General features: G+C 34.3%; 4 protein-coding genes across 5 annotated transcripts; 2 read left to right on the plus strand and 2 right to left on the minus strand.

Annotated features, from left to right (window-relative positions):
* The first annotated feature begins 1924 nt into the window (after nt 1–1924).
* Nucleotides 1925–3558, plus strand: LHCB3 (light-harvesting chlorophyll B-binding protein 3). Its single transcript, XM_012986240.2, has 3 exons — nt 1925–2321; nt 2435–2596; nt 2914–3558. Exons 1-3 carry the CDS (start codon nt 2202–2204, stop codon nt 3421–3423), a joined length of 792 nt encoding a protein of 263 aa, XP_012841694.1. The 5' UTR covers nt 1925–2201; the 3' UTR covers nt 3424–3558.
* An 827-nt stretch (nt 3559–4385) lies between these two features.
* On the minus strand, nt 4386–13181 carry LOC105961980 (myosin-2). Its single transcript, XM_012986239.2, has 24 exons — nt 12417–13181; nt 11552–11653; nt 11329–11472; nt 11085–11235; nt 10954–10981; nt 10643–10811; nt 10473–10536; nt 10332–10345; nt 10152–10236; nt 9548–9651; nt 9143–9281; nt 8489–8607; nt 8145–8297; nt 7967–8056; nt 7652–7729; nt 7351–7509; nt 7013–7216; nt 6629–6834; nt 6413–6548; nt 6167–6296; nt 6010–6087; nt 5825–5928; nt 5339–5536; nt 4386–4813 (listed from the first exon to the last, which is right to left on the minus strand). The coding sequence occupies exons 1-24, from the start codon at nt 12768–12770 to the stop codon at nt 4394–4396; spliced, it is 3429 nt and encodes a 1142-aa protein (XP_012841693.1). The 5' UTR covers nt 12771–13181; the 3' UTR covers nt 4386–4393.
* Nucleotides 13182–16331: 3150 nt separating this feature from the next.
* Nucleotides 16332–19452, plus strand: LOC105961978 (B3 domain-containing transcription repressor VAL1). Its single transcript, XM_012986237.2, has 8 exons — nt 16332–16557; nt 17198–17279; nt 17429–17527; nt 17994–18130; nt 18289–18388; nt 18475–18649; nt 18916–18994; nt 19100–19452. Exons 1-8 carry the CDS (start codon nt 16433–16435, stop codon nt 19104–19106), a joined length of 804 nt encoding a protein of 267 aa, XP_012841691.2. The 5' UTR covers nt 16332–16432; the 3' UTR covers nt 19107–19452.
* A 61-nt stretch (nt 19453–19513) lies between these two features.
* On the minus strand, nt 19514–24474 carry AGD5 (ARF-GAP domain 5). 2 transcript variants are annotated; one of them, XM_012986236.2, is made up of 11 exons: nt 24111–24474; nt 23115–23173; nt 22801–22891; nt 22194–22248; nt 22011–22101; nt 21678–21912; nt 21230–21407; nt 20961–21142; nt 20540–20782; nt 20287–20345; nt 19514–19884 (listed from the first exon to the last, which is right to left on the minus strand). In XM_012986236.2, the coding sequence occupies exons 1-11, from the start codon at nt 24159–24161 to the stop codon at nt 19725–19727; spliced, it is 1404 nt and encodes a 467-aa protein (XP_012841690.2). In that variant the 5' UTR covers nt 24162–24474; the 3' UTR covers nt 19514–19724. The 2 variants fall into 2 exon arrangements, with proteins under 2 accessions (XP_012841690.2, XP_012841689.2); XM_012986235.2 differs by having other exon boundaries at nt 19514–19887; nt 24111–24420.
* Nucleotides 24475–25785: the final 1311 nt, after the last annotated feature.

Genomic DNA, 25785 nt, shown 5'->3' on the forward strand with positions numbered 1-25785 from the left:
GATATTTTTTTAGAAACCAATTTTTCATATGTTCTAGAAGCGAGATGGTTGCCGTAAATTTCAAATTATAAGGGGCAATTTGTTAAACACCTCTAGACACTAATACTTTTTCAAATCATGATATTAAGATTTTGACATTATGCTAAAAGTTCTTTAACCATCTTCTTCTCCGCCATTCCATTTATCTGAAAACCATTCAGATCAGCTTCACTCCTGCTTCCCACCATTGCCATAAGTGAAACCCTCTATACATAGTCACACGCACGCGCACACACCCACATAGTGACCCACACGTGCACGCAATACACACACACACACACACACACACCACTCAGAGTGACGCACGAGCACACACACGCATGCATATATAATCACATTCATGCACAACTCAATTGAAAAATCAGATCTGTGTATTTTACTGGTTCACTTTGTTTAAATAAGTATCCTATAACTGATGAATGAACATAACTAAATTTCGTAACTAAGTTGTTTCTGTAATACTTAGAGCCTGTTTGGCTAAGCTTATAAGCTCTTAAAAACATTTTATAAGATGTTTAAAAGCTTATAAGCTGTTAAAAAGTGTTTGGTAAAAAAATTACAAAAGATCTTATTTTTTCCAAATATAGGCTGTTAGGGAGCTTATAAGATGTTTTTTAAAAAGTACCCCCACCCCACCTTTTTTCTTTAAGATCTTATTTGCTTATTTACTAAAACACTCAAAATACAAAATTACCCTCAAATACTTTATAATATTACATGAATAATAATAACATTTATAATATTTTATCAAAATAACGTATTCTTGTAATCAAGATTAATAAGTTAAAATATAATTATCATAATTATCGTAATAATTGTAAAAAAGATATTCTCTATTTATATTTTATATGTATATAAAAATACCTGAATATTCTTATTACCTCGATACTAAATTATATTTCCTTTATCTATAAAAAAGAATTATATTTCTTTTACAACCTTTATTTTATATTAATATATTAATACGACAAAAATTAAAACTTTCACAAACATGTTTCATTAAATTATTTTATTACACTTCATTATATTTTCAAAATAAGTTAAATATCATATCAACATACATAAAATAAAAAAATCATTTAGTTTTTTTATTACATAATTCTATATTATTATTTTTATTTGAAAAATTAATTTGTAAATATTATAATATTATTTTAGGAACAAAACTATTTGAGTTATATAAGATTAACAGTTATAATGGCTTCATGTACTTTTTTGTCATTATAGCAATAAACAGACCTTTTATTTCAAACACATGAACAACTTATAAAAACTAAAAGTAACTTATAAGATACATATCCAAACACCTTAAAAAATAATTTTTAAAATAAGATCTAACAGCTTATCAGCTCCTAAAACATCTTATCAGATGTAGGAGCTTATAAGATGTTTTAAATAAGTTTAGCCAAACGGGCTCTTAATCTAAGCTCTCTAAATAAACTCTAGTAAAAAAAATCTTTACAAAATAACCACTCATAATTTTTTTTTTACATTTTAGAAGTGGAAGGGCACTCTAGTCCAAGTGTGCATTTTTTATGGTGGAACTCCATTCCACATTAATCACGGTTCCTTCGATGCTACACCCGGTGAAAAACACCGGGTGGGTCTTCTGCTGCCACGTGTTCTTTTTTTTATTTTTCTAAAACCCCTAAAGGTAAACCCTAGCGGGGAATCTATTATAAAATATAAAAAAGAGACACGTGGCAGCAGAAGACCCACCCGGTGTTTTTCACCGGGTGTAGCATCGAACAAATCATTAATCACCACCACATATTTATGTCACAAGAAATTTATATTTCTTGAAATTAAATAATAAATAAATAATAAAATTTTATGATTTTCCACCTAGCTCAGAAGATAAATAGTGGATAAAAGGATATCAGTTAGATATATTTCAAATCCTTAAACGCCTTCTGATTGGCTGACGAAACACTTGCTATAATCACCAGCCACAAATTCCCTCGCATGCAATTTTCGCCACCCATTTCATCTCTCTCTCTCTCTCTCTCTCTCTCTCTCTCTCTCTTATTTCTCTGTAAATAAAAACCCAGTCTTCACTGATTTTCAAAACCCACAGCCCAAAGAGCAATTACTGCAGGAGATAAAAAAAAAAAAAAAAACTCACCTGCAAATCTCTCCGAGCAAAAGAGTAACCGGAATCAATGGCCGCCGCCGCCGCGAGCTCCTCCGCCGTCGTCAGGGCGACGCCGTTCCTGGGGCAAACCAAGACCGCCAATCCTCTCAGAGATGTTGTCTCCATGGGAAATGGAAAATACACCATGGTAATTTATTTCAACTCATCTGTTTGATCTCAATTATTCGTAAACCCTAATTCCCAAAATTGATTTACGATGTGATTAACTTTTGAGATTTTTTTTTTAATTTTAATTTATAGGGTAATGATTTGTGGTACGGACCTGACCGGGTCAAGTACTTGGGGCCATTTTCAGCTCAGACTCCGTCGTACCTGACCGGAGAATTCCCCGGCGACTACGGCTGGGACACCGCCGGTTTGTCGGCTGATCCCGAGGCCTTTGCTAAGAACAGGGCTCTTGAGGTATTTATATATATCCTCAATAAATAGAGCATCCAGTAGAATCTCGTTAAATTAATTTAAATAATATGTTTTCCCGGTCCCGACTCGAAGGCAACATGCTAAAAAAATATTTCGGTAAATTAATATTTCGCTAAATTAATAGAATTTGGTTGATGCGCAATGTATTAATTTATAGAGGTTTATCTGTATTTGTATTTGTTAGTACTTGTTAGTATGTAACTAATAATTACACAAAGTGATTAAAACATACAAAGTGAAGGAAATAATAAATAAGAAATTTTTAAATTTCGTTTAAAAATCCGAATTAATTGCTATAGGTCATCCACGGGAGGTGGGCTATGCTTGGAGCATTCGGTTGCATCACACCCGAAATCCTCCAAAAATGGGTGGGCGTCACTTTGAAGGAGCCCGTTTGGTTCAAAGCCGGGTCACAAATCTTTTCTGAGGGCGGTTTGGACTATTTAGGAAACCCCAACCTCGTCCACGCGCAGAGCATCCTAGCCGTTCTTGGATTCCAAGTCTTGCTAATGGGAGCCGTTGAAGGGTTCAGAATCAACGGTCTAGATGGAGTCGGAGATGGCAATGACCTCTACCCAGGGGGTCAGTATTTTGACCCCCTCGGTTTGGCTGATGACCCCGTCACTTTTGCGGAGCTCAAAGTGAAGGAGATCAAGAACGGGAGATTGGCTATGTTCTCCATGTTTGGATTCTTTGTGCAGGCGATTGTGACAGGAAAGGGGCCGTTGGAGAATTTGTTGGACCACCTTGATAACCCCGTTGCGAATAATGCGTGGGTTTTCGCGACCAAGTTCGCGCCTGGATCGTAGATTTTGATGAAAGAGATCGAACCTCGATCTTGAATGTTTTGATTGAATGCAAGACGTGTAATTTTTATTGCATCATTTGTTCATATTATCATCCATCACCTGATTTATTCAATTTTCAATGACGAAGTTGTTCATTATGTCTAATTAATCATTGCTAAATCATATTTTAATATAGTCGTAGGGATATAATGGGTATCATAAAAACAAATATTAAGAAGAAGAAAAAAAATCATCTTAGGTAAATTGCACTTACACCCCTGATGTATGCTAAAATAACTTTAAGGTCCCTATGGTATCCGTAATTTCAAACACCCCTGAAACATTGTCATAAACCCTAATAGAATAATGCATGAGATAAGTTATTCTGCTAGAGTTCTAATGGACTATTAGTTTCAGACAATGATGGAGACAACATAGACATAGATGTTGAAATTGGTCCCCCCAACATCTCTTAATTCATTATTATGTTATATATGATTTATAAATTTTCGTTCATGGTAGCATTGACGGCCCAGCCGAAAACAAATATAGTGCATATCTATCCCATGACATGAAATCTTAGCTTCGGTAATTGTTTCAGGGATGTGGCTGTAATTACCAATATTACATGGTCTTTAAAGTTATTTTAGCTTACCTCAGGAGTGTAGGTGTAATTTACCCTTCATTTTAATGCAAGGATAAAAATAAGGACAATTTAGTCATTTCACTATCTTTGTTAGGAATTATGACGCATTATTAGTTTGAGAGAAGTAAATGTAATTTTTTGAAATAAAAGTAGGATTTTCATAATTTATGCATACTTCATAATTTTTTGAAATAAAACACACACTATACAACGACTCTCCATTGGACGAACAACAAAATTGATATGACATATATATAATATATATATATAGATATAGATATATATAATCATCTTACAACATCTAATATAGATTACTATAGTTAACGCTGCGGTAATCTTCTTTTTTTACTTTCTCATTCCCCACCATCTTCGTCGATGTTTCTCACCTTCGATCCTGTGTGCTTTAGCCTTCTCTTCCTTTAACCGAGCCTTGTAGTCTTTTTTCCAAGCATCGAACATTCGTCTCAGTCTTCGAAACTCCTCCACTGGATTCACGGGTGGCGAATTCCCTGTTTTGACCTCTACTATTGCTAGTACTTGATCATCAAAGTTTCTTTTCCTTTGCTCAAACTCGTTTGCGAGGGTATTTAGGGAATTTACACCATTGTTGAAAAATCTGACGGGGGTGTTACCACCGGGTGTATGAGTTCCCATAGACGTATCTTCGGAGTCGTAAGAAAGGGGAGATTGGAACCCGTTTCTTTTTCCGGATCGACCCGTTGCATTGTCTGTAATAAGACTGTTTTTGGCTGCAGCCAAATTCAGCTGCAAAAATCAAAACAATTGTAAGGAATGTACTTTTTTCGGACATAATATGAGCAATCCTACATACGTATATTGTAACTAGGGGTGGAAATTGGAACGGAATATCCGAAATCCGCCAATTTTGATCCGAATATTTTCGATTCCTAAGGTTCTAATTTCCGATTTTTTCGATCTTTGTTTGGAACGGGATTGGAATATATATTATAAATCCGATTTCCAATCACATTTTTATCTCCAAAAATTCCAATTTGTTTTTTAAAACTACACTTATAATATCAATATTATAATGTATTTTATAATATAAGTGATTAACATTTCGGAAATTCCGAATTCCACCGATTCCAATTCAAAAATTTTCAATTTTGGAACAAGTATTTTTATTCCAATTACCAAATTTTTCAATATTTTTTTGGAACATAATTAGAACTAGTTTTTGACTTTCGAAAAAATTGGAATATTTCCGAAAGTGCTAATTCCGATCGGATCCGTCCTATTTCCACCCCTAATTGTAACAAATAAACTCACTTGTAAAGATGTCTGCTTTTGCCACATCTCCTCCATTGATTTCATCTTGCTTTCGTATTCTAACATCCGCGCCTCGTATTTTCGCACCTGCTCTCTCAGAGCTATATTTTCTTTTTCCTTGTGTCCAAGTGTCGCTTCTGCCATCGAAACTGCCTTTTGAAGTTCTTCAACAACCGAAGGTAATGTTTCTGACAGATCCTGCTCAGCCAATTAAAATCATCACTAGCAGAAAATTGTTAAAAGAAATTGACAGAAGAAAACTCCATCAAATTCTTCTCTTTTTTTTTTCTATTTTTTTCCCGGTTCGATGTCAGTTTCGGTTTCAATTTCGGTTTGGGTTTCAGTTTCGGTTTTCAGTTTCAGGTCAAGGTTTTCGGGTTTCTGGTTTCGGGGTTTTGGGTTTCGGGTTTCGGTTTCGGTTTTTCATAACAGACAAGATAACAAGATTTATATTATATCCAATTCATGCATTTTGCAACAAAGTACCTTGCTTTCAGACATCCTCCTGCCTGGTTTCGGTTTACTAACAGTTGACTTTTTCGAATTCCAAAGGTGACCAAAATTCTTTCGGGTCAACCATCCACGAATTGCTGCACAAGAGAATGTAGTTAGATATAAATTACCTCAGTCTCACAGTAGGTATATCTAATCTGAATGGAGAAAACTTTTACCAGACTGTATTTGCACCACTGACTTGTGCTGCTTTTTCAAGACATTATACTCCTTTCTTGCACTTTTACCACGAACATCTGCAGATATCGCAATACTCATGAAATCATTTGATTCTTATAAAGCATCGTAGGTATTAACAATAGATGCTGGCCTCACATGATTGCAATTTTACTACTATGCCCTTGAGTTCATGGAAGTCAAGACGAGCACGGCGAGCACGGCTAAGTTTTTGCACCTCAAGAGTACCTTGAAGAAATTGTTTTCTAACATCTTCTAGGGCAACAATCTATCATTCGAGAACACAGAAAATCAAACGAACTAATATACAGGAAGTATTTCACCCATTATAATTATTTATAATTGTAGATCATTAAAACATAGAGACGGTGCACTCCCACCAACCTGTCCTGCCCGGAAGTATAATTTTGTGTAACCAACTTGGTACATCTCCGGAAATATATCAAACTGCTGCAGAATGGCAATTGACATACTTAAATGATCTTGACAAGCCATACTTTCCGGAAGTATGAACCTGTACCTGAAATTCATGCCAGCATATAATGACAAGCCCCATAATAAGCACAAGAAATAAATGGAAATCAAGACAGAGGCAAAAACCTTGTAGCGAATTCTTGATGGGTCATTCGGATGGGGTACCCTAATCTAGAAATCCTAACAACTTCCAGAACCCCATTGCATCGAAGCTGCTCTAAAGCAAGATCATTTTGGAACACAGCAGGGATCTGCTTACTATTTGGTTTTATACAACGAATGAAATGTGGGTTTGTGCTTTCGAGATGCTGCATTAATTCAAACAGCTGAACCTGCAATAATGGAAGGACGTTGAACAAAATTTGATAAGAGAAATCGTGTATAGCGAGAAGTTTTGTCCAATAACGGTACAGCCAATGGCAGGGGCATTATGAACAATTCTTGAACATGTGTGTGTGTGAGGAGAGAAATAAGGGGCTTAAAAGTAGGGGAAAGAACAAGACTCATCACCTTGAATTTTGTAGCAACAGTTTGCTTTTGACAAGCAAACATGCTCGATTGCATAAATTTACTTTCTGGATGCTGAGATTGCTTGAGCATCGTAGAGGTAAAGTATTGAGGAAATCGACTGGTGCACAAAGATAGTAGTTGAATGGATTCAGAATGCAATGATTCTCTGTTCTTTTTCAAGAAGTCCTCTGTGTCATAAAGAACCTAATTCGAACAACCGATATCAATAATTCAATATCAGACAGTCTTAAAATCATATAAGCTGAAGTGATATCTATGAGCAATTTTGTACATGAAGTTAATTCCCCCTTTTTCTTTCGGGTACAAGCAATACTAACCTCTCCAGCATTATGGTGAATAATGAACGATCCACCTCTTTCTCCTTTAAAGCAATGGTTAGCATTCAAGTGCTGCTTAAGTTTAGCGACCAAAGTTAAATTGGTAGCCTTGGGGAAATTTGATATTTCATCCAACAGAGATATCAGCCCAATAGGTTTCTGTTCAAACACAACAGTGTGACCATGAAATACACAAAATGGTAAAAAATGAAATTCAAACATAAAAAGTACACAAAAAGATATCAGCCCAATAGGTTTCTGTTGGATATGGGATACTGATACAGTGGAGGAAGAGAAGTACCTTCTCAAAGAGATTCAAACAGTCTACGTTGTCTACAAAACCTACTTTTGTCCAGTCAATTCCATCTAACTCATACTCCTGCAAATAAAAAAGTTCCACAATCAGTATGCATAATGTTGCAATTTCAAATAAAATTGTTTGTTTATTTAGAATGTAAGGCACGGAGCTTTAGTAGTTATGAGAATCCCGTAGAAAAATAATGCCAGGGCTCAACTTTAGTGAATTTCATGTGAAGAAGGAAATAAAAGTATGAATTGACCCAGTCATGCCCTGTTTTTTCAACTCGTCGGAAAGAGACGTATATAAAATGCTGACCTCTTGCTCAAGTTTGAAGAGATGTCGATTAAAATGTTGCTGGAGCCTCTCATTGGCATAATTTACACAAAACTGTTGAAAGCTATTCTTCTGGATCCAAAAAGGTGAAGTAAAAAGTTAAGAGTGAGAAACGGTTTATCATATTATGAAGAACTATAAAAAATAAGCCAGTTTATACCTTCAATGGTTCATATCCATAAAAATCTAGAATGCTTATGGACCGCCCAGTATTATGTTTGCCCGTGGTAAGCGATGAATTGATCTCTTCTATAAGCCAGTCAAACAAGCTCACATAGATGAACTTTGCCAATGCATCTCTTGCATCAATTGCCTAAATCAGTAGGAAAACACCATCAATTCAACAAAGATGTATATGAAGTAAATGGTTTATGTATATGGCTCTATGCAAGAGAACTATGCCTTCTGTAATTATGCAAGAATCTGCCAAAGCACTAGCCTGAAATATTTGTATAGTTTTGAAATTGCAAATGTCCAATAATAATAATAAATAAATAATTGGACCTGTTGTAGTGTCAGCCTTCTGGTGACCTCATCCTTTCCAGCCTGTATTTTTCGGGTTGACAGAGCAAGTACTAACTCTGGCTCACTGCAGCCTATCAAGCTAGCAGCATTGGTAACAGCTGTAAATAAGGCGAAACCATTTCAAAATAGTTAAGTGAATTCATCCACGAAGAACTTAATTGGTATCATCGGACTAATCACAAAATGCTCAAAAAGAAATTATCTGCATTTAAAGATTATAATGATCTCAAAAATTATTTGGTTAATGGAGAACAGTCAATCCCACACCATAAACTCTTATACGCCACATTGAAATCACCATGGAACAATATAATCACCCAATATCTAAACAGTATGGGAAAACTAATGAGTCCTACACTCCTACATCAAAGAAGCATTGAGGGGGGAGATCATTCATTCTAACAGTTTCCTCATTCTTCTCTGCAAATATACTTGCCTCAACATGCAAAAAGAAGAACGACTTTACACACTGATAACCACCTTGAAAGATGTTTAACTATTTATCTTATTAAGATAAATAATAAATAGTAGCACCAAATTCATTGAATACATCTATCTAATTCCTGAAAATAAGCGAAAGAAAATTCTCAAACACGCATATAAATAACAAGTAACGAAGGAAAACGCGAGTACCTTCATCAGCGACAACCTCTATGTGGTTTTGATTGTCAGTTACAAGAAACGATATGTTTCCCAACCACAAAACTGCAGCAAGCATCTCAAAGACATGCTCCTGGTCTTCTTTGCAAATTCTGACAGTATCTAAGGCTCCCTAGTGAGAGAAAACATAAAAGACTTAGTAAAAATCTGTAAAGGAAAAAGAAATATACCCGACATAGTAGAAGTTCCACAAGCAACTTAATTCTTAGAATCCACTCTTCAATTTAAGTTCTTAGTTATCAAGCAGCATGACAATTTTGAAACTCAATATTCAGACCTCTTCCGATGCAGTGGAAGAAAGTGTTCGTTAAGTGTAAGGATAAGGGCTAAACTACAGTGGAATAATTCATGTATCACGTGTGAATGCTGTTACATTACCATAAGAGTATGGAACTTCTGAGCATCATCAATGGTGTGGATCTCCAAGCAATCACTCTGGTTGAGATATTTGTAGTCGGAAGCCTTTTTTAACCTTAACCTACCTAAGAAAATATTTATCATTGTCATACTAAGTCATAATCTTGCTAGATAGGCTCTGTTCACATATATTTAAGATGATAAAAAGCATATAACGAGAGAATGAACTGCATATCAAACATCAGCATGTAAGCAAATTGTTTGAGTAAAAAAGGTTCCAACAGCATAGAGAAATTGGCATTCACATTTTCTGTACATCAGAATTTCATCGTAACTACAGGGAAATAAATTAGTTCTACTTAAATTCTAGCGAGTGGTTGGACATACATAACAGAAACTTACAACCTTTCTTATTCATTAAGTTCAAAACATTTTGTGGAATAACATGAAGAAAAAATAATAGATGAAACTTAATCAAAGTTTAAGCACCACCAAGACAACAATAATTTTAAGCACCACCAAATTTTAATTTGAAGTCACCAAAAAAATATTTTGTCGGGGAGGGGGTGGGGGGAAGGAGAAGAATATTGAAAAAGGCACTTCCGAAAACTGGGAAAAAGCTCACCTCGGAGAGCAGAAGAAGCCCCAGAACAGAGCTGGTAGAAAATGTGATAGGACCGCTCACCAAGGGCCAACTGAACAACTCTTGACTGATACAATGTGATATTTTGTTTCAAAATGTTAGTTAAAAGGGAGATTCAAACTAAAGAAAATAATCAAAACCATTTTAGATAGACATACTGACCTTTTCAAGGAGGACTACACCGTTTTGGAATCATACGTTTAACATGCACAATATTGTGGAAACAAGTCAGAAAACTATGACAACTCAGAACTCAACAAATAGTATTCCCAATATTCAATTTGGCCAATAACGCTTGCTTACAGGTCTGTATTTTTGCATCGCATATTTGTCCAGAGGCACTGAAGTGGATTTCAATTAGCTTTCCCTGCATCAAATTTGGAATATCAACAAGCCAGGCTTTCATATGTTTAAAGCCAAATATTAACTTTGAAGGCATTTTAAATTGAGGCATAAGTTCAGACTGAACTCACAAATCGGCTCGAATTGTCATTCCTAGCGGTTTTGGCATTACCAAAGGCCTCCAGTATATAGCTTGTTTGCAAAACTTCAGACTCTATTACACCACTACCTCCACCAATTACTGCTAAATATTGCATTACAATTTTAGCTGTTTCAGTTTTCCCAGCACCACTCTCTCCACTACAAATCATATTAATAAATCCAAGTCATAACCAAGCATTAAACCCTATAAATCATTACAATGTCAACCAAAAAATCGAAGCATCATAGCAGGAGCGGGTCCCAGAAACTGAAAAACAGAGGTTGAGAAACTTCATCAAACCTTATAATGATAGACTGGTTCGTTTCATCTGCGAAGTTCACAAATATAGTAACAGAAAAATGAGAATTAGCACCTCAGCGTAAGAGATATGTCAACTATATACTTGTAAGTTGTAAGATATTGTTTAGTACCTGCCATCATTTTATCGTATGCTTCATCTGCGATAGCATAAGCATGAGGGCTGTCCAGAAGCTTCTGCCTATATGCTGTGACATAGTCATGCTCATAAATCTCGACATCTTTGAAAGGATTGACTGCTACTAAAACAGGTCCTGCCTTAGTCTAGGTAAAATGAAGAGAAAGTATTGTTCAAGATCTCAAACACAGAGTGGTTAACTGTACACGCTAATAGGAATTTCCAAAATTACTACTTACATATATTATGTCTTGTAGATATCTGCATCTAATATTGTGAAGAACTGAAGGCTCATTTAAATAACTAAGCTGCACAAGATCGTCCACTCCCTCAAGAATGTGGGGATTGGCGGGTAGGAGCTCTTGTATGGGAACTGTGACAACCTACATTGTAATGAGTACGTTAATATGCTTTTACACTTCAAAATAAATTATGAAAATATAAAAAATCAGTCGAACTAACACTATTATCTGACAGAAGAACTGAAGCTTTCTCCCCTGAAGTTGATTGTATTTGTCCTGATTCCCAAAGTCCATCACCTGATCGACACCAAACATGAAGTTTCTGGAAACCATACACACACATTTAGAATCAATAGCAGGTGAGCACTTTTGTACAGCACGCCAAGTGGAAACATTTTAGCGAGATAAGAATACACAGTTCTTGTTAAAGCTAAAATCATAACCCTGACTATTGATTTGAGTGCACCAACTATTCCAGATAAAGACTGTATTTACATCAATATTATGGAGATCATCTAGAACATGAACTTGATTAAATGCTTTAGTTTCCAGAATGATAAATGGCATGTCAACCAAACACAGTACAACATATACAATGTAACAAGAGGATTGGGACAGAGAAAGTAGTATATGAAGTCAAATTCACATGCAATAAAAAGAAGCCGTAGCTCTGACTTTTTATCTAGCAGAAACGAGCTTGTGTCATCTACAGCAATGAGAGCTATAACAATGATAACAACTACTATAGTACTTGCACAGACGTAGCACCAAGAACGATGATTCATGCGATCCTTCCATTACATTTCCAAGCATGTTTAAATGTTAAAGCTTAAATAAATCATATGATCATCCCCAACTACACTGCATCTAGTTAAACCCTTTAGTACATATAAACAAAAATCAACAGAAACATAATTTATCACAAAAATCACAATTCTCTCCCAAAACCCATCATAATTCTTGAATAATGCTTTCTTTCTCTTACCGATATGATAAATCTCACAGTATTAAAAATCTAAATTCCGTAAAAGAAAGATCAACAAATATCAGAAAATCAAAAGGTATAACCAAACAACACCATCTACCTTTTCAATAAAATATCCCAATTTATCATCCCACCGAGACTCATTCGATCCTGCCACGACATAAGGTGATTCCCCTGCTTCCATTTCTTTAACTCTTTTAGGACCAAAAGTTCTCACTCTCTCTCCTTCTAAAGAGCAATCAGATGAACTCCGAGCTGCCCTGGATTCATCATCTTCAAGGCTCGGCAGCCGCCGCTTGGTCGACGGAAGGCGAGCACGAGAGGTCGGCTTCGGCCGCGGCGGCAGAGCCGGAGGCATATCCTTCGGCATCTCGTTCTCGTCTCTTTGCCGGAGAGATTCCAGCATCTCCTCTAATGAACTCCGAGCTATTGAACTTGGCGATACGGACAACATCTTCTGATTCCCACAAAAAACCCCCAATTCGAAATCGCGCGAAAACCTCTACTTCAATCCGATTATACCGGACAATGTCGAGACGAATTTCTGTTCAAATCATGAATCTCAAACCCTGACCTGCAACTTCCTCGAATTTAGAGAGAGAATCGACCGCCATTTTCAGGTAAACACCAACTAAAAAAACAAATTAACTCTGAACTCGGTCACAATCGAAAAGCTTCGTACAGAAAAAAAGTGAAGAAGTTGGGTGAAAACGATAGTTTGATGGAACAAACGAGGGTACTGTGCTTCTCTGAGAGGTTGCATTAATGGCGGAAAAGCAGAAGCTGATTAAATGATTATCTGAAATAAGCTGTTTCTGTGTTGGCAGTGTTTTTTTGGGGAAGAGGATTATTAAGGAGTAATAATGGCAACTAAACATAGGATTGGGGATGATTATTGAAAATGGGATAATTTAATCCCGGTGGAGAAGTCAAATCAACAACCGTTGAGATCTATTGATTTGAAATTTAAATTTGGAAAATTGAAAAATAAAATTAAATAATAAATAATAAATAAATAAATTTGTTCAATAATTTTGAGACACGACGAACTGTTTTCTTTGTTGGGGGGCCCACCTGGAAGAATGTTCTTGTGCTGGGGTCTAGGTTGTAAATTTATATTTTAAACTTCCTAAATACTATTTCAATATTCAAATTTTTTTTGTCAATTTTACCCTTATTCGTGTCTTGAATGAAGGGTAATGTGGTCATTTTGAATGTAATTAGTGAAGAGATGAGAATTATTTTTACTGTTTTACCAACACATTTGTTATTGATTTTGCTAGTATATTCATCCGTGCGACGATCGATAAATGTACATTGCTAGTTGATGAACAAAAATAAAATAAAAACGAACGTCGATACTTTCTCGACATATTTAAGTAAAATATATTTATCATTTTTAAGCTATCACCTTATGGGTCATTTTGAATTTTTTTAAACATGTTTGAATAGCAATTTTTTAAATATTTTCGTTGTTTCCTTAATTATTTACATGATTTAACGATCATTTGCAAATTGATAGTTGACAGTATAATATATTTTAAATATGTTTTTATGAAAATACAAAAAATAAAAAAAATTATATATAAATGAAAACTTATATATGTTTATATAGATGGCATTTTATAAATATAGCCCTATATTTTTAATATTTACGCGTTCCTCCAAACTCCCGCATACCTATTTTTTGGACATGCCGTTCCCTGCTTTCTTTTTTCCATTTCTCTGTATCCTCGTTTCCACATCCATACTGTATAGTGTAAAAGGAGAAATAATTTGTATAGTCTCAAACAGATGAGGGAGGAATAGTCAAACCAAAATCTAGATAAAGTCAACTTCATTAGTGAAAAGGTTATTAAGCATTAGATTATCCAAGACAATAAATTAGCCCACAAAATGATCTATATTGTAATTGGTTGCCACTTTGATGTTTAATTATTAATTTTCTCTTTATTAAAGTACATTTATTAATAATTTTAATAATTGTAGTGAGGGGTTTTATTTAAATAATTTCATATCACCCTAAAATGATGGGATCGTTTGTGGTCTTCATTGATAAATTTTATGTATTTTCTTTTTCTTATTAACTAGCATTTTTCTTCGTGCGATGCACGAGATATTATTTCAAAAGTTTCAAAAGTGAAAAAAAATATCAATATAATTATCTGTTAAGATTTGAGATATGTTGATGAAAAATAGGAGATTAATAATTGGTGAAAATTATAGTTAGAAATTAGTAGTATTAAAAACATTAAAAATAAATAATTACAATATAAAGATTAATAATTGAACATTAATAAAACTATTTTAATAATAGGAGATTATTAATTATTAAAATAGTTTTATTAATTTATTCGAGATCCGTCACGATAATTCAAAAATTAGCTTATAAAGATTTGAAAATTCACTAACAAACGAGCTCGGTGTTTTTGTTATTAGGGTAAATTACACTTTCGTTCTGCGTTCCAATATTATTAATTTCACCACTAAAAATCACGATTAGTATTTAAATCTACCTAGCTCGTATTGTTTTTTTTTTTTAATTTATGTTATTCATCATTTATTATATTTATTTTCAAGAATTAGATTCGAATGTTTCCAATTGCAGGCCTGCATTATAGAAACATGTGGAGCATGTCTTCAAGTCCCGACGTTGCCAAAAGACAAATATATTTGTTATATATATATATATATATATATATATATATATATAAGGGCTCAATATTCTTAAAAAATAATAATATGAGATCCTTAATTTTGTATATAAAAAAAGAAAATATATTATGAACTATTAATTTTCGGGTAAATTACAACCACCCCTGAGGTATTGTAAATTTACGAAAAAATTCCTGTGTTTGAATAATTACATCTACCCCTAACTATGATTTTTTTTCTTACATCTCTTACCCTTATTATGTTAAATTCAACATAATCATCTAGATTTCGTGGAATGAGCTTTAATTTGTGTAAAAATACAGTTTCTGATGCACCACAATCTGATATATGCAAGCCAAAAAACACATATTACGATCATCTTGCTTCAAAATGTGGAGTTTGAATGAGATACAACGGGTACAAAAGTGATAATATTCTATATAATCTCGAAGATTTCACTAAATTTGAATCCGTAAAGATGAACGTGTAAGAAAATTTATACTTAGTGGGGTTTTCTTAATTACACAAACAAGAAAGAGATTTTTTGTAATTTAACAATACCACACCCTTAATTTTAATTGTATGTTAGGAATATAATTGACCCAACAAGCGGATCCAATGGACGGAAAAATGGACCAGGCCCAATTACTATATCTCCATTATATTTAAATTTTAATTTTTTTATTTTTCAATATTATATTATTATTACCAAGAGATGCATATTTTCCTTTCATTCTGATTTTTGTAAGATAAATTACGGCCACCATCGAGACAAATGTAAATTATAGAAAAATTGAATAATTACAACTACTTTCCTCAACTATGAATTTTTTCACACGTCCATATTTGCGGTGTCAAATTTAGTGGAATTTTCTGAATTATGTGAAATATTCTCCAGTTTGTACCCGTTGTACGCCATAAAAACTCAACAAACTGAAACAAGATGATCATGAGATGTGTCTCTTGACTTGTATATATCATATCTTGGTGCATCAGAAATTGTTTTGTTGTACAAAACGAGTACAAACAAGAGAACATTTGACGGAATGTAGAATATTATGTTGAATTTGACACCATAAGGATGGACGTGTAAGAAGATTCATAGTTGATAAGTGATTGTATTACCCAATCATGAGGTCTTTTTTACTTTCCGTAAATTGACCTATACTTCAGAGCTGACCGTAATTTTCCCAATAAAAATATTAATAATTACTACTAATTTTTCTTTTTAATTAATTTTCTTATTTCTTTATTTAAAGTAAAATTGGGTGACAGCGACACTAATTATTTTGATGATTTAAGGCGCAAGAAACAAAAAATAAATAAAAGAAATCTGTGTCTCAATTCTCCCAACTGTTGCTTTCTTTCAATTTCAACACTGTAAATTTAATACACCATCAACTCGCACGCTTTCCTCTCTCTCTCTCTCTCCTCTTTCTCTCTCTAGGGTTATCTATTTCGATGGCTTCCTCTTCAAGAATGCCGTCGTGCTTCCAGTGCCACTTCTCCTCCCCCACCCCCGACCATTTCAGAAACGGCTGGCGCCTCCGCAGCGGCCGCCACGCTCAGCTCTGCCCTCCCTGCGCGTGAGTCACTTCACCCCACGCGCGCACACACAAACACACGAAAGCAGTACACATTTGTTGATCAAATCTGTTTAGCTTCTTCTTGTTTTATTAATTATTATACATTCTATTAGCATTTGATCTAATTGTTGCTTTTTTATTTTTCATTTTGATTCTGTTCTGTTCAATTTGGGGAAGGGGGTGTTTGGTTGCTTGCTTCTCAAGCAAATGGCAATTGGTGTGTGTTTTTTCTAGAAATTTTGCTCTTTGGTTAGGAAATTAGGAATTATGTAAACTATTATTAGTACACTTCTTTAAAGAATGTCGATCCTCGGTTTGTGAACATTTATTCCGAAATTGCCCGTTAGGCCGTTAGTCTTCGTATTGGATAGTGTTAAAGCTCCTTTCTTTACTATTACGTTCACCGTAAATATATATATAATTATTTACAACACTACATAAACTAGGCCTAAAAGGAAATTATTTAACGATTAGAATCACTAATGCTATCCTGAATTTTCCGGTATTTTATCCATCGTATGAACAGAGTCGCCTTTGTGGACGAATCACTAACTCGTGTTTCTTGGAATATTTGATGGAGATAAATGATAATGCATTTTCGTAATATATCCTACTTAAAACGTTAATTTAATGTGTGCAGTTCTTTATACGAGGAAGGAAGATTCTGCGAAGCCTTCCATAAGAACGATCCTGGTTGGAGGGATTGTGATTCGTGCGGGAAGGTCAGTGCATATAAATCGTTAGAATTTTCCGTGTTTATGTTTGTTTAAGGATTATATTATCAGACGTGTTTTTTCGTTTTCTATTTAAAGTCGAATACTTTTTACAGTCTATTGCATCGATATTAATGATTTAATTTTTCCCGATGCAGATGGTCCATTGTGGATGTATAGTATCTTTCAATAATCATTTGATCTTGGATTGTGGCGGGATTAACTGCATGGAGTGCTCACGGTTAAACTTTCTACTGGTACGAGAAATCGACAAACTGTTATTTTATTCTTGATGTGTTTCAATGTTTCTTAAATCGAACTTTTTGTTGTGAAGAATCCCATTTACCTCGTCTGTTATCGAGCCAAACTGAACTAGCTCGACCAAGTTCAAAAAAAGAAAACCAAAAATTTCCCAATTGTTAAATTTTATTAGTAAAACCGTATGTGCAAATTTAATCGGTACTGTAGACATTCACATGGAAAAACTCTCTCCCCTTATTTGTCGATATTAATTAACGTATTCAGCAGCAGAAAGTACGACGCAAAGTAACTATGATAGAAATAGGCGGGCCTATTTATATTGCTTTTATTGAGAAAATCAAATACAGTGCTTAATCCGGAAATTAAGGAAATTCTGTCGAATGATGCAGTTGAATGAATCCTGTCCTTATTTTGTCTTGTTCTATTATTTCCATGCAATCATGTCCTAACGTTTTACTGCAGGAACGAAATCGATGTATTTCACTCGAACCTGAGATAAGAGCTAAAGAATCTTATCAAGAATCTTTTGGTCAAACTCCAGTAGATTCCCAATACTGTCCTCGAGTGACTGATGCAGAACTGCAACAAGTTTCTAGAAAGTATCCTTGGGTCTTTTTTTTTTTTTTTTTTTGACTCGATATTCCGCGAAAGAAAATCCAAAAGATTCAATATTTTTTGTCAATTCCTAAAATGCTATGAATCCTTGAAGCCAGATCATTTTGCTGTACCGAAAATAATCCTTGACTATATATTATAGCCCCAAAGCTACTCTCACTCCTCTGTTCGAAAAGGTACTGTCAGAGAGCGACGCTGACCTCAAATTCGCACGGCTCGTAGTCCCAAAAAGATGCGCGGAGGTAGTAATTTCTACATCATTTGCATATATTTGTATTTCTTGGGGAATTATTTCAATTTTCAATTATCTCGATTTTTTTTAAAACAGGCATTTTTCCCTGATATTTCCGATCTGCGTGGCTTGCGAATAAAAATACAAGATATTGAAGGCAACGAGTGGCAATTCCATTATCGATATTGGCTCGATTGTGGGAGTAGGGTTTATGTTCTTGAAGGGCTTAGAGATCATATTGTCTCGAAGAAATGGCAGCCCGGTGATACAGGTAATTTATAAAAATCCATTTTCAAGAAAATACGATTTTTATTTTATTGTATTAGCAATCCTGTTTGGCTAGAGATTTTAATATCGGAAACTAGTAAATAAAGCTTGTTCTTGATTATTATAGTGTCCCTAGTCATAGTAAAAAAACACGTATTTCCAGTGATTAGAAATTGATAATTGCATATCATTTTCAGTCGAGTTTTTAGAATTTTTAAGGTAATATGATCAACGCAAATATGCAATTTTATTTATTATTTTTTTTTGCAGTGACATTTTATCGAGTGGAACCTGGGGGAAAGGTGGTAATGGGATTAAGAAAGACTTCTGCTGGCCCTCAGATTCCAAGGTATCTTTCGTAGTGTAGATATATCTTATTTGTGGTCTAGTTCGATAAAACATTTTTTCTTTCGAAATTTACTAATTATTTGATGCTTTTTTTTCGTGTCATCAGAATCTAGCAAGGGTGAGAGTGGAATAAATAAAGTAAAATAAAATAAGAAATAGCAAAGCTGCAGCTTGACAATGTGAATATCCGGTTCTGTTTGTTTCCGTATCTTTTATCGGCTCCTAGGCGTCGTCGGTCCAATTTTGCTTTTATTTTTCGACATTTTAGAAAGTGAATTATATTTTCAGTTCTAATTTTCGAGCGCGTCTAAGAATTTCGTGCCAGACTAATTTTAGTTTCTCTGAATTTTAGTATTTTTTTATAGCAGAACTAAGTTGTAAATGGATTTTTCTTGTTAATGTTGTAAATTAATGATGTAACTTTAGAATACTAGTATTAATAATGTTTTATTTATTTTACTCATTGTTTTCCTTGATCCAATTGTAACCAAATATATAGTTATAGTTAGTTACTAATGGATTTTTCCATGACAAACAACATTAATCAATACGAATGAGTTACTATCGAAGCTCAAGATTATCGAACGATTACATTGAAGAAACAATCTGTAGCAAATAATAATAGGTTACAACCCCCCAAATACAGGGAGAGTAAAAAAGACAAAAAAAAAAAAAAAGACTAGTGTAGTATTGTGTTGCTATGACAGATTAAAAGAAAAGGCCGCTGCCGTTCAATGTTTTGTGAAGAGCCCTTGTGTCAACGAGGAAAAATCGAATTCTTTATCTGATGATTGCGAAGAACCTGAGGGAATTGAGGGTAGAGATTGTTTACCAGCTACAGAGGGCATTATATTGCCATCACTAGAAGCGTTCGATCCCACTGTATATGAGCTGCTGCAACACAATCAATAAAGATTAACACTCTTAACAAAATTAGGTCCAATTTTTTCCGGTTTTTCCGTTATTTACAAGAACTATGAAAACAGATTAATTGGCGGATAATCCCAAATTTATCCCTTAAACGAACATAAAATCGTCGATGGGAAAGCAGCAATTGAACTTTCATAGTATTATCTTGAGAGCATATATGGGTTGTGGAGGGGAGAAATCAGAAATGAACTGTATGTTTATCTTCACAGAAGAGAGATAAAATATATCTTCGAAATAAGTATTAACTATTATGCAACACCAATGAAGTTTAGTCCATCGACAATTGGTTTTCTCAGCAAATACATGGATCTAGAATAATTTCAATATTTACATCGACCGCATAAAATAGCTGAATGCACATACCTAGAAATAGGGAAAGCAAAAGAGTTGCCGACTGAATGAGTTGCTCCCATGTTTCCCATCTGTCACCCGATAAAAAAGAAACGTAAGTACGTCTATATTCTCAAATTTCCAATGAAAAATGTAAGGTAAAGTGTTCAAATCGAGATTGCCCCTCCCCTACTTGCCTATTTGTATCAAGATTTGTATTTTAAAAGGCAATTTTTTTATTTATTTTTAAATATCCCGACGACATGTTAAAAACCATTTCTTTTACCTGTGAATATTTATCTAATTCAATCTTCCCAGCAGCTGGTGGATTCGACATTCCAGGAAACTGGTAGCCAGCATTAGGCCAATTTTGGTTGGACAAATTAGCACCGTTAATAAGCCCTAATTGCGTGTTACCGGGTACCTTCGATGCTCCCCCAGAAGCATTGGCAGCCATTAGAAGAGATTGTTGTTGAGCAAGCATAGCGAGTTGTTGTTGGTGAGCAGAAAATGGTGAAACCATATTTGACTGCATTATGACAAGATAAGATGAGTTGGATTATTTCTTGAAAAATACCCGAAGCAGCAATAGTACCAAAACACAATAAAAATCCACCCGTGTGCTCAGATTTGTATTTAAATTCTCAATATCGATATCAGAAAACGCGGACCCTTTTCCTTATCTTATTGTATTGGAAACTACGTACCTTCTCAAAGAGAGACATGATATCATTTTTGACGTCCTTTTGAGGTGTGCCTGACACAGAACTAGGTGCGATAATTGACGGTGAATCCTTAAATAGGTCTTCAATTCCAGAAGGGGTCTGTGATTTATTTTGACCATTTTCTGGTGGGACTGTCTTTTCTGTTGACGATGGTGCGCCAGCAACTGCAAGTTAATCAAATGTTACTTCCAGAAGAAACATGCATATCCACCCATAGAGAGAGAAAATGCAAGAACACTATGTGCACTTACACTGAAACCCTGCCCATGCATTATCGTCCTCAGATGTGTCGGTGGCATTTTCACCAGAACCATCTACAGACAGCATACTGAAAAGATCGGTAGCAAAATCAACTTTAGTGGGAGAGACTGTGTCTTGAACTGGCTCAGTTTTCTGAATCACTTGTTCAGTAACTGGAGCTGGAGATACCTGTTGTCGCACAGACAAATAAGAACCCACATTTGTACCATATTAGCAGGAGCAAAGATGGATAATAATCAAAATTATTGAATAAGAAATACGAACAAGTCACATTAAAAAACATTGACACCATTTGGATCTCAGTCTAGGGAGAAAACTCGTTATCACTTCATTGTAGGTGTTATGAAAATGTTATTACCATTTAATACAAAAGACGATTGACCACAGTATCATAAAGGCGTTAAAAGAAAAGGCAAAAATACATGCAATAGAACATACTTGTTGAGGTCCTTTAGGCGGAGCGGGCACATTTATTCGGGCATTGGGGGTTGCTTCTTTTGCACTAGATGTTGGAACATTCTTCTTTTCATCCGAAGAGTTCCCGGAACTGCTGACGTGTCCATACCCACTTCTATCGTTTGCTCTTTGCCACTGGACGGGTGCTTTTTCTTCGACTCTCTTAGGAGGTGATTTTGGTTTCCCATCCTTGGATACCCATCTCTTATCTTCATACCTAGTTAAGTATAGGCAAGATAAAACCACAAGCAGTTTTTAGAATCAGACATGAAATACGGTTTCATAACAGAAGTTTTGAGAATAGAAAGGACATACTTTGCGCGAATGAAATTCTCAATCCCAACTCTATCATAATTTGGGGGGAGGTTGGCCTCCCAGTAACTGTTTGCCTTCTCGTTTCCCATGGCTATGATTACAAAGAGAAGAAAGATTTATAACATCCGTTTGAAATGTCACATGATATTGACCTAGTAGAATTAAGACATGTGAAACTCTTACATTGAATAAATGCAACCTGTTCAGGAAGCCATGTGTCAAGGGTAGCAGATCTCACCTGAAAAATGACTAAATATTAAAAAATATTCAAATGAAATTGCCCACTTCTACAAGAAAAGTAAGATAAAATTTAATGATTCATAAATGAGTGTTTCTTTCATCCTACTTAAATAAACAAAACAAAACTATCAATGTTACGATATAACCTTAATAAATTAATAACCTCGCTTAAATAATAATTTCTTCCGGTCCCGACTTGGAGAAAAATATATTAAATTATTAGTTCGATAATTTAATATTTCGCTAAATTTAATAGAATTTTACTAGTCCCGACTGTATTAATTCAAGGTTGAAATTATCCTGGCATTTGCTTCAAAGAATGCCATGTTTGAAAGTAATGGACAAATACTAGCCATTGTACCAGCATAGGTTAGCACCATTCAGTTATAAATAATTAAACTATAAACATGAAATTCAGATCATACAACATATCTTAAAATCCTATAATGGTAATCGACTCAAAGCCTTTCCCCACCGCTGAAAATATTTACCCACATAATAAACCTCTTCAAAACCATAAAGAGAAAACTAGCGGCGAAAAAGATATCACCTTTGATATGTGCACTCCAAGACTTCTGTGGATCCCAGAGCATGACATGCATATAAATATGCCCAAGTTCACGCTAGCCCATCGAGGACCCCTGTTTCATTTCAACAGGAAATAGATACTCAGAGGAAATAAAAGAGAAAGAAAAAAAGAAATAAATGAGATGACCGTCAGTTAGTTAAATCCATGAAAGTAAGAATTACATTGGTTTTTAATTAATAATGGAATTAGATGCCTAATTTCTGAGTCGGACTCGTTTTCTTCACCCGCGTAGCTAATGCAAAAAAAAAAAAAAAAGAATTGTTAGAAATACTTACTTGCATTTGCAATCAGCACATTCCCTATTCTCCGGCAATTTCAGAAGTCCTTCCAAAATCTGACGACACAGATCATCAGTATCAACTTAGACAAAGAAAACAAAAGGGATGAAGCAACAAAACTAAGAACGCAATAGCTTTGGCAAGTAACACGTCTAAATGAATACAACAAAGGCCAAATAACATAAGCAAGATAATAAAAAAAAATGCAGTATTACTAGAATATTGAACAAGTCTTATAATAGGTTGTTCTACAAGCTGCCAAGAAATTGGAACCCGGAAGTAAAATGTTACTACACGGTAAGCATTATGTAACATGGCTGGCTGGCTGCTATCTATCATATTATACGTTGGAATAACATCCTTATCAATCGGAACATTACAATTCTGGTGTTTTTCTTATTCTTTCATCATCCATTTACGTTTAATGAAAACTTAACCCGGGAGGTATAGAATTGGTCGAACCAAGTTAACTGAAAACAAAATCAGAAATCGTCCAAAAACATATTTTTTGAGTGTAACTATCTTCGTATACACTAAAACACCACTTCCACAAGATGCTATATTTCGAAAAACCACAACGAATACAGAAACAAGTGAATAAGTAATACACGACAAGCAAAAACACCATCGTCGACATCTGTAAAAAGTTCCATAAATCTCCGATTCGAATAACCAATCATCGAAATTCCCATTCTACCTAGATCAAAGAATCAAATCACCTAAACCTGCGCCATAATCACAATTCATCTCACAAACCAAATCTCAAAATTACTAAAACACACCACCTCAATCACACACTTCCAACTGTTTTCCGACTCTCACCAGCTACAAATTACCAAAAAATCCCTTAAATTTAACCACCGTCCACATCAAATCCAGATTAAGGTAAAAAACACCACCAATTAAATTATCAAGCTAGGGTATGCAAAAAACAACGAGATCGAAATAAATAGAGAAAAAATTAAATTCAAAATTCAGCAACGAAAAAACAACCTTACGATGCCTGGCGTTAAGCTCTTTGGAAACATTGGCCTTCTGATTCATGGTTGATTTATCTCCAATCAGCGCAGCGAAGAAGAAGAAGAAGAAGAAGAAGAAGAAGAAGAAGAAATGGAAAATGCGGCTGAGATCTTTTCCTCTCTCCTCTTCCGCCGTATGAGGACCGTTGGATTGGATTTCCAGCACCGGGAAATTGAATCAGGATATCGAGAAGAAAACACAGAGAAATTGCAAAACCAGCGTTCTTTTTTCTTTCTGAATTGACTTTTATTTTTATTTTTATTTCTTCCTTTTTTTAATTATATAAAAATCTTTTTTTTCTTTTATTTTTCTTTTTCAGTGTTTTAGGTTGAAATACGTGTGGAGTGTGGGATGACGGTGATTTTTCTTTTTCTGTCACGTGTGGAGTTGTTGAGGGGGGTTTATTACAGCAGTTACAATTAGATACAATTTGTTATGGAATAATATAATTTTCACCCCTCAATTTTGTACTAATTAGACATTTGGATACATTTGGTCCCTTTGTATATTAAAAATTCAACATTTTTAGTTATTTTCGTCAATTTTCCGTTAGTACTAACCGAATCAAGCTTGTGCCCATCATTGCTTTAACTAATGACTAACAAAAAACTGATGAAAATGATAAAAAATGTTAAATTATTAAAACATGAGGGACCAAATGTGAAATCGATGCAAACTTGCAAGGTGAAAACTGTAATTTTCTCAATTTATAACTAAATATTAATTACATTATCAAGGAAATTTTTGGTTAGGTTTTCGTTTCATTTTTACTATTTTCTCGAAACGAACTCGTGTTTGCATAGTTTTTCAAAAAGAAGTTCCATAATAATTTCTAAAGTATGTATTTCCTCCAAACATGATTTGACTGCTACAGTAAAAAGATTTGACGGCTACTATAAAAAAATATTTTCACTGAAAAACAAACTAACATCACGTTATTTTTCAAATTATACTTTCGAAATACATTTTTCCAGCATATTTAAACATGATTTGACTGCTACTGAGTATTTCGGTCTCATCTCAAATTATAAACTAACATTCTTTAATTCACAAATTAAAGTAAAGTGAAAATAATCCCTCAAACCGATTCCAAACATTGCTCAAATTTTCAATATATTAAAGTTTGTATCATGCATACGGTATGACAATTATTAATTATTATATTAACAAATGATTTTGAGCCACTTTTGAGCTAAACATAAACATGTTCTTTCTTACAAGTTACAACCAAATCAATCCCACAACATTTTATACCTAATAACAAATTAAATTCAACTCTTACATATTTTTCATGGATCCAATAATTTTATTTTATATTACTTAAAAAGAATGTGTTGATTAATAATTAGAGATTAGTAACTAGTGGAAGTTAATGGGTTGGAGTTTAGACAATATGCAATTATTGAGATTATATAGTGATTATGGATGATTAGCATTATCTTATAATTGTATTTTTTATACTCTTGTCCAATTATTAGTGGACCAAAAAATTCAAGTAATAAATAGGAAGTGGAATGGACACAAATTTAAGTCGTCCACGTGGTAATCACATGCTGATGCCTTCATTGCTCATGTTTTTCTAATAATTTTCGTATTTTTCTTTTGTGCACTAAACTTAGTATAAAAGTTTTGCAAACATACGAGAGGA

Source organism: Erythranthe guttata, chromosome 8 (assembly GCF_056151865.1).
Source record: "Erythranthe guttata isolate IM_541 chromosome 8, IM_541, whole genome shotgun sequence".
NCBI classification, from domain to species: Eukaryota; Viridiplantae; Streptophyta; class Magnoliopsida; order Lamiales; family Phrymaceae; genus Erythranthe; species Erythranthe guttata.

What these genes read in the sequence shown, in the direction of transcription:
- AGD5 (XM_012986235.2), bottom strand. Translation starts at nt 24,161, where the DNA reads ATGAATCAGAAGGCCAATGTTTCCAAAGAGCTTAACGCCAGGCATCGT. An exon ending in CGCCTAAAGGACCTCAACAA is followed by an intron (nt 21,408 to 21,677) that starts GTATGTTCTATT and finishes GTGCGACAACAG; the next exon opens with GTATCTCCAGCTCCAGTTAC. An exon ending in TTTGCTTTCCCTATTTCTAG is followed by an intron (nt 19,888 to 20,286) that starts GTATGTGCATTC and finishes ATTGTGTTGCAG; the next exon opens with CAGCTCATATACAGTGGGAT.
- LOC105961978 (XM_012986237.2), top strand. Translation starts at nt 16,433, where the DNA reads ATGGCTTCCTCTTCAAGAATGCCGTCGTGCTTCCAGTGCCACTTCTCC. An exon ending in CTGCAACAAGTTTCTAGAAA is followed by an intron (nt 18,131 to 18,288) that starts GTATCCTTGGGT and finishes TATATATTATAG; the next exon opens with CCCCAAAGCTACTCTCACTC. An exon ending in TCCCAAAAAGATGCGCGGAG is followed by an intron (nt 18,389 to 18,474) that starts GTAGTAATTTCT and finishes TTTTTAAAACAG; the next exon opens with GCATTTTTCCCTGATATTTC.
- LHCB3 (XM_012986240.2), top strand. Translation starts at nt 2,202, where the DNA reads ATGGCCGCCGCCGCCGCGAGCTCCTCCGCCGTCGTCAGGGCGACGCCG. An exon ending in GAAATGGAAAATACACCATG is followed by an intron (nt 2,322 to 2,434) that starts GTAATTTATTTC and finishes TTTAATTTATAG; the next exon opens with GGTAATGATTTGTGGTACGG. An exon ending in CTAAGAACAGGGCTCTTGAG is followed by an intron (nt 2,597 to 2,913) that starts GTATTTATATAT and finishes TAATTGCTATAG; the next exon opens with GTCATCCACGGGAGGTGGGC.
- LOC105961980 (XM_012986239.2), bottom strand. Translation starts at nt 12,770, where the DNA reads ATGTTGTCCGTATCGCCAAGTTCAATAGCTCGGAGTTCATTAGAGGAG. An exon ending in ATACGATAAAATGATGGCAG is followed by an intron (nt 10,982 to 11,084) that starts GTACTAAACAAT and finishes TGAACTTCGCAG; the next exon opens with ATGAAACGAACCAGTCTATC. An exon ending in TCTTCAAACTTGAGCAAGAG is followed by an intron (nt 7,730 to 7,966) that starts GTCAGCATTTTA and finishes TTTTATTTGCAG; the next exon opens with GAGTATGAGTTAGATGGAAT.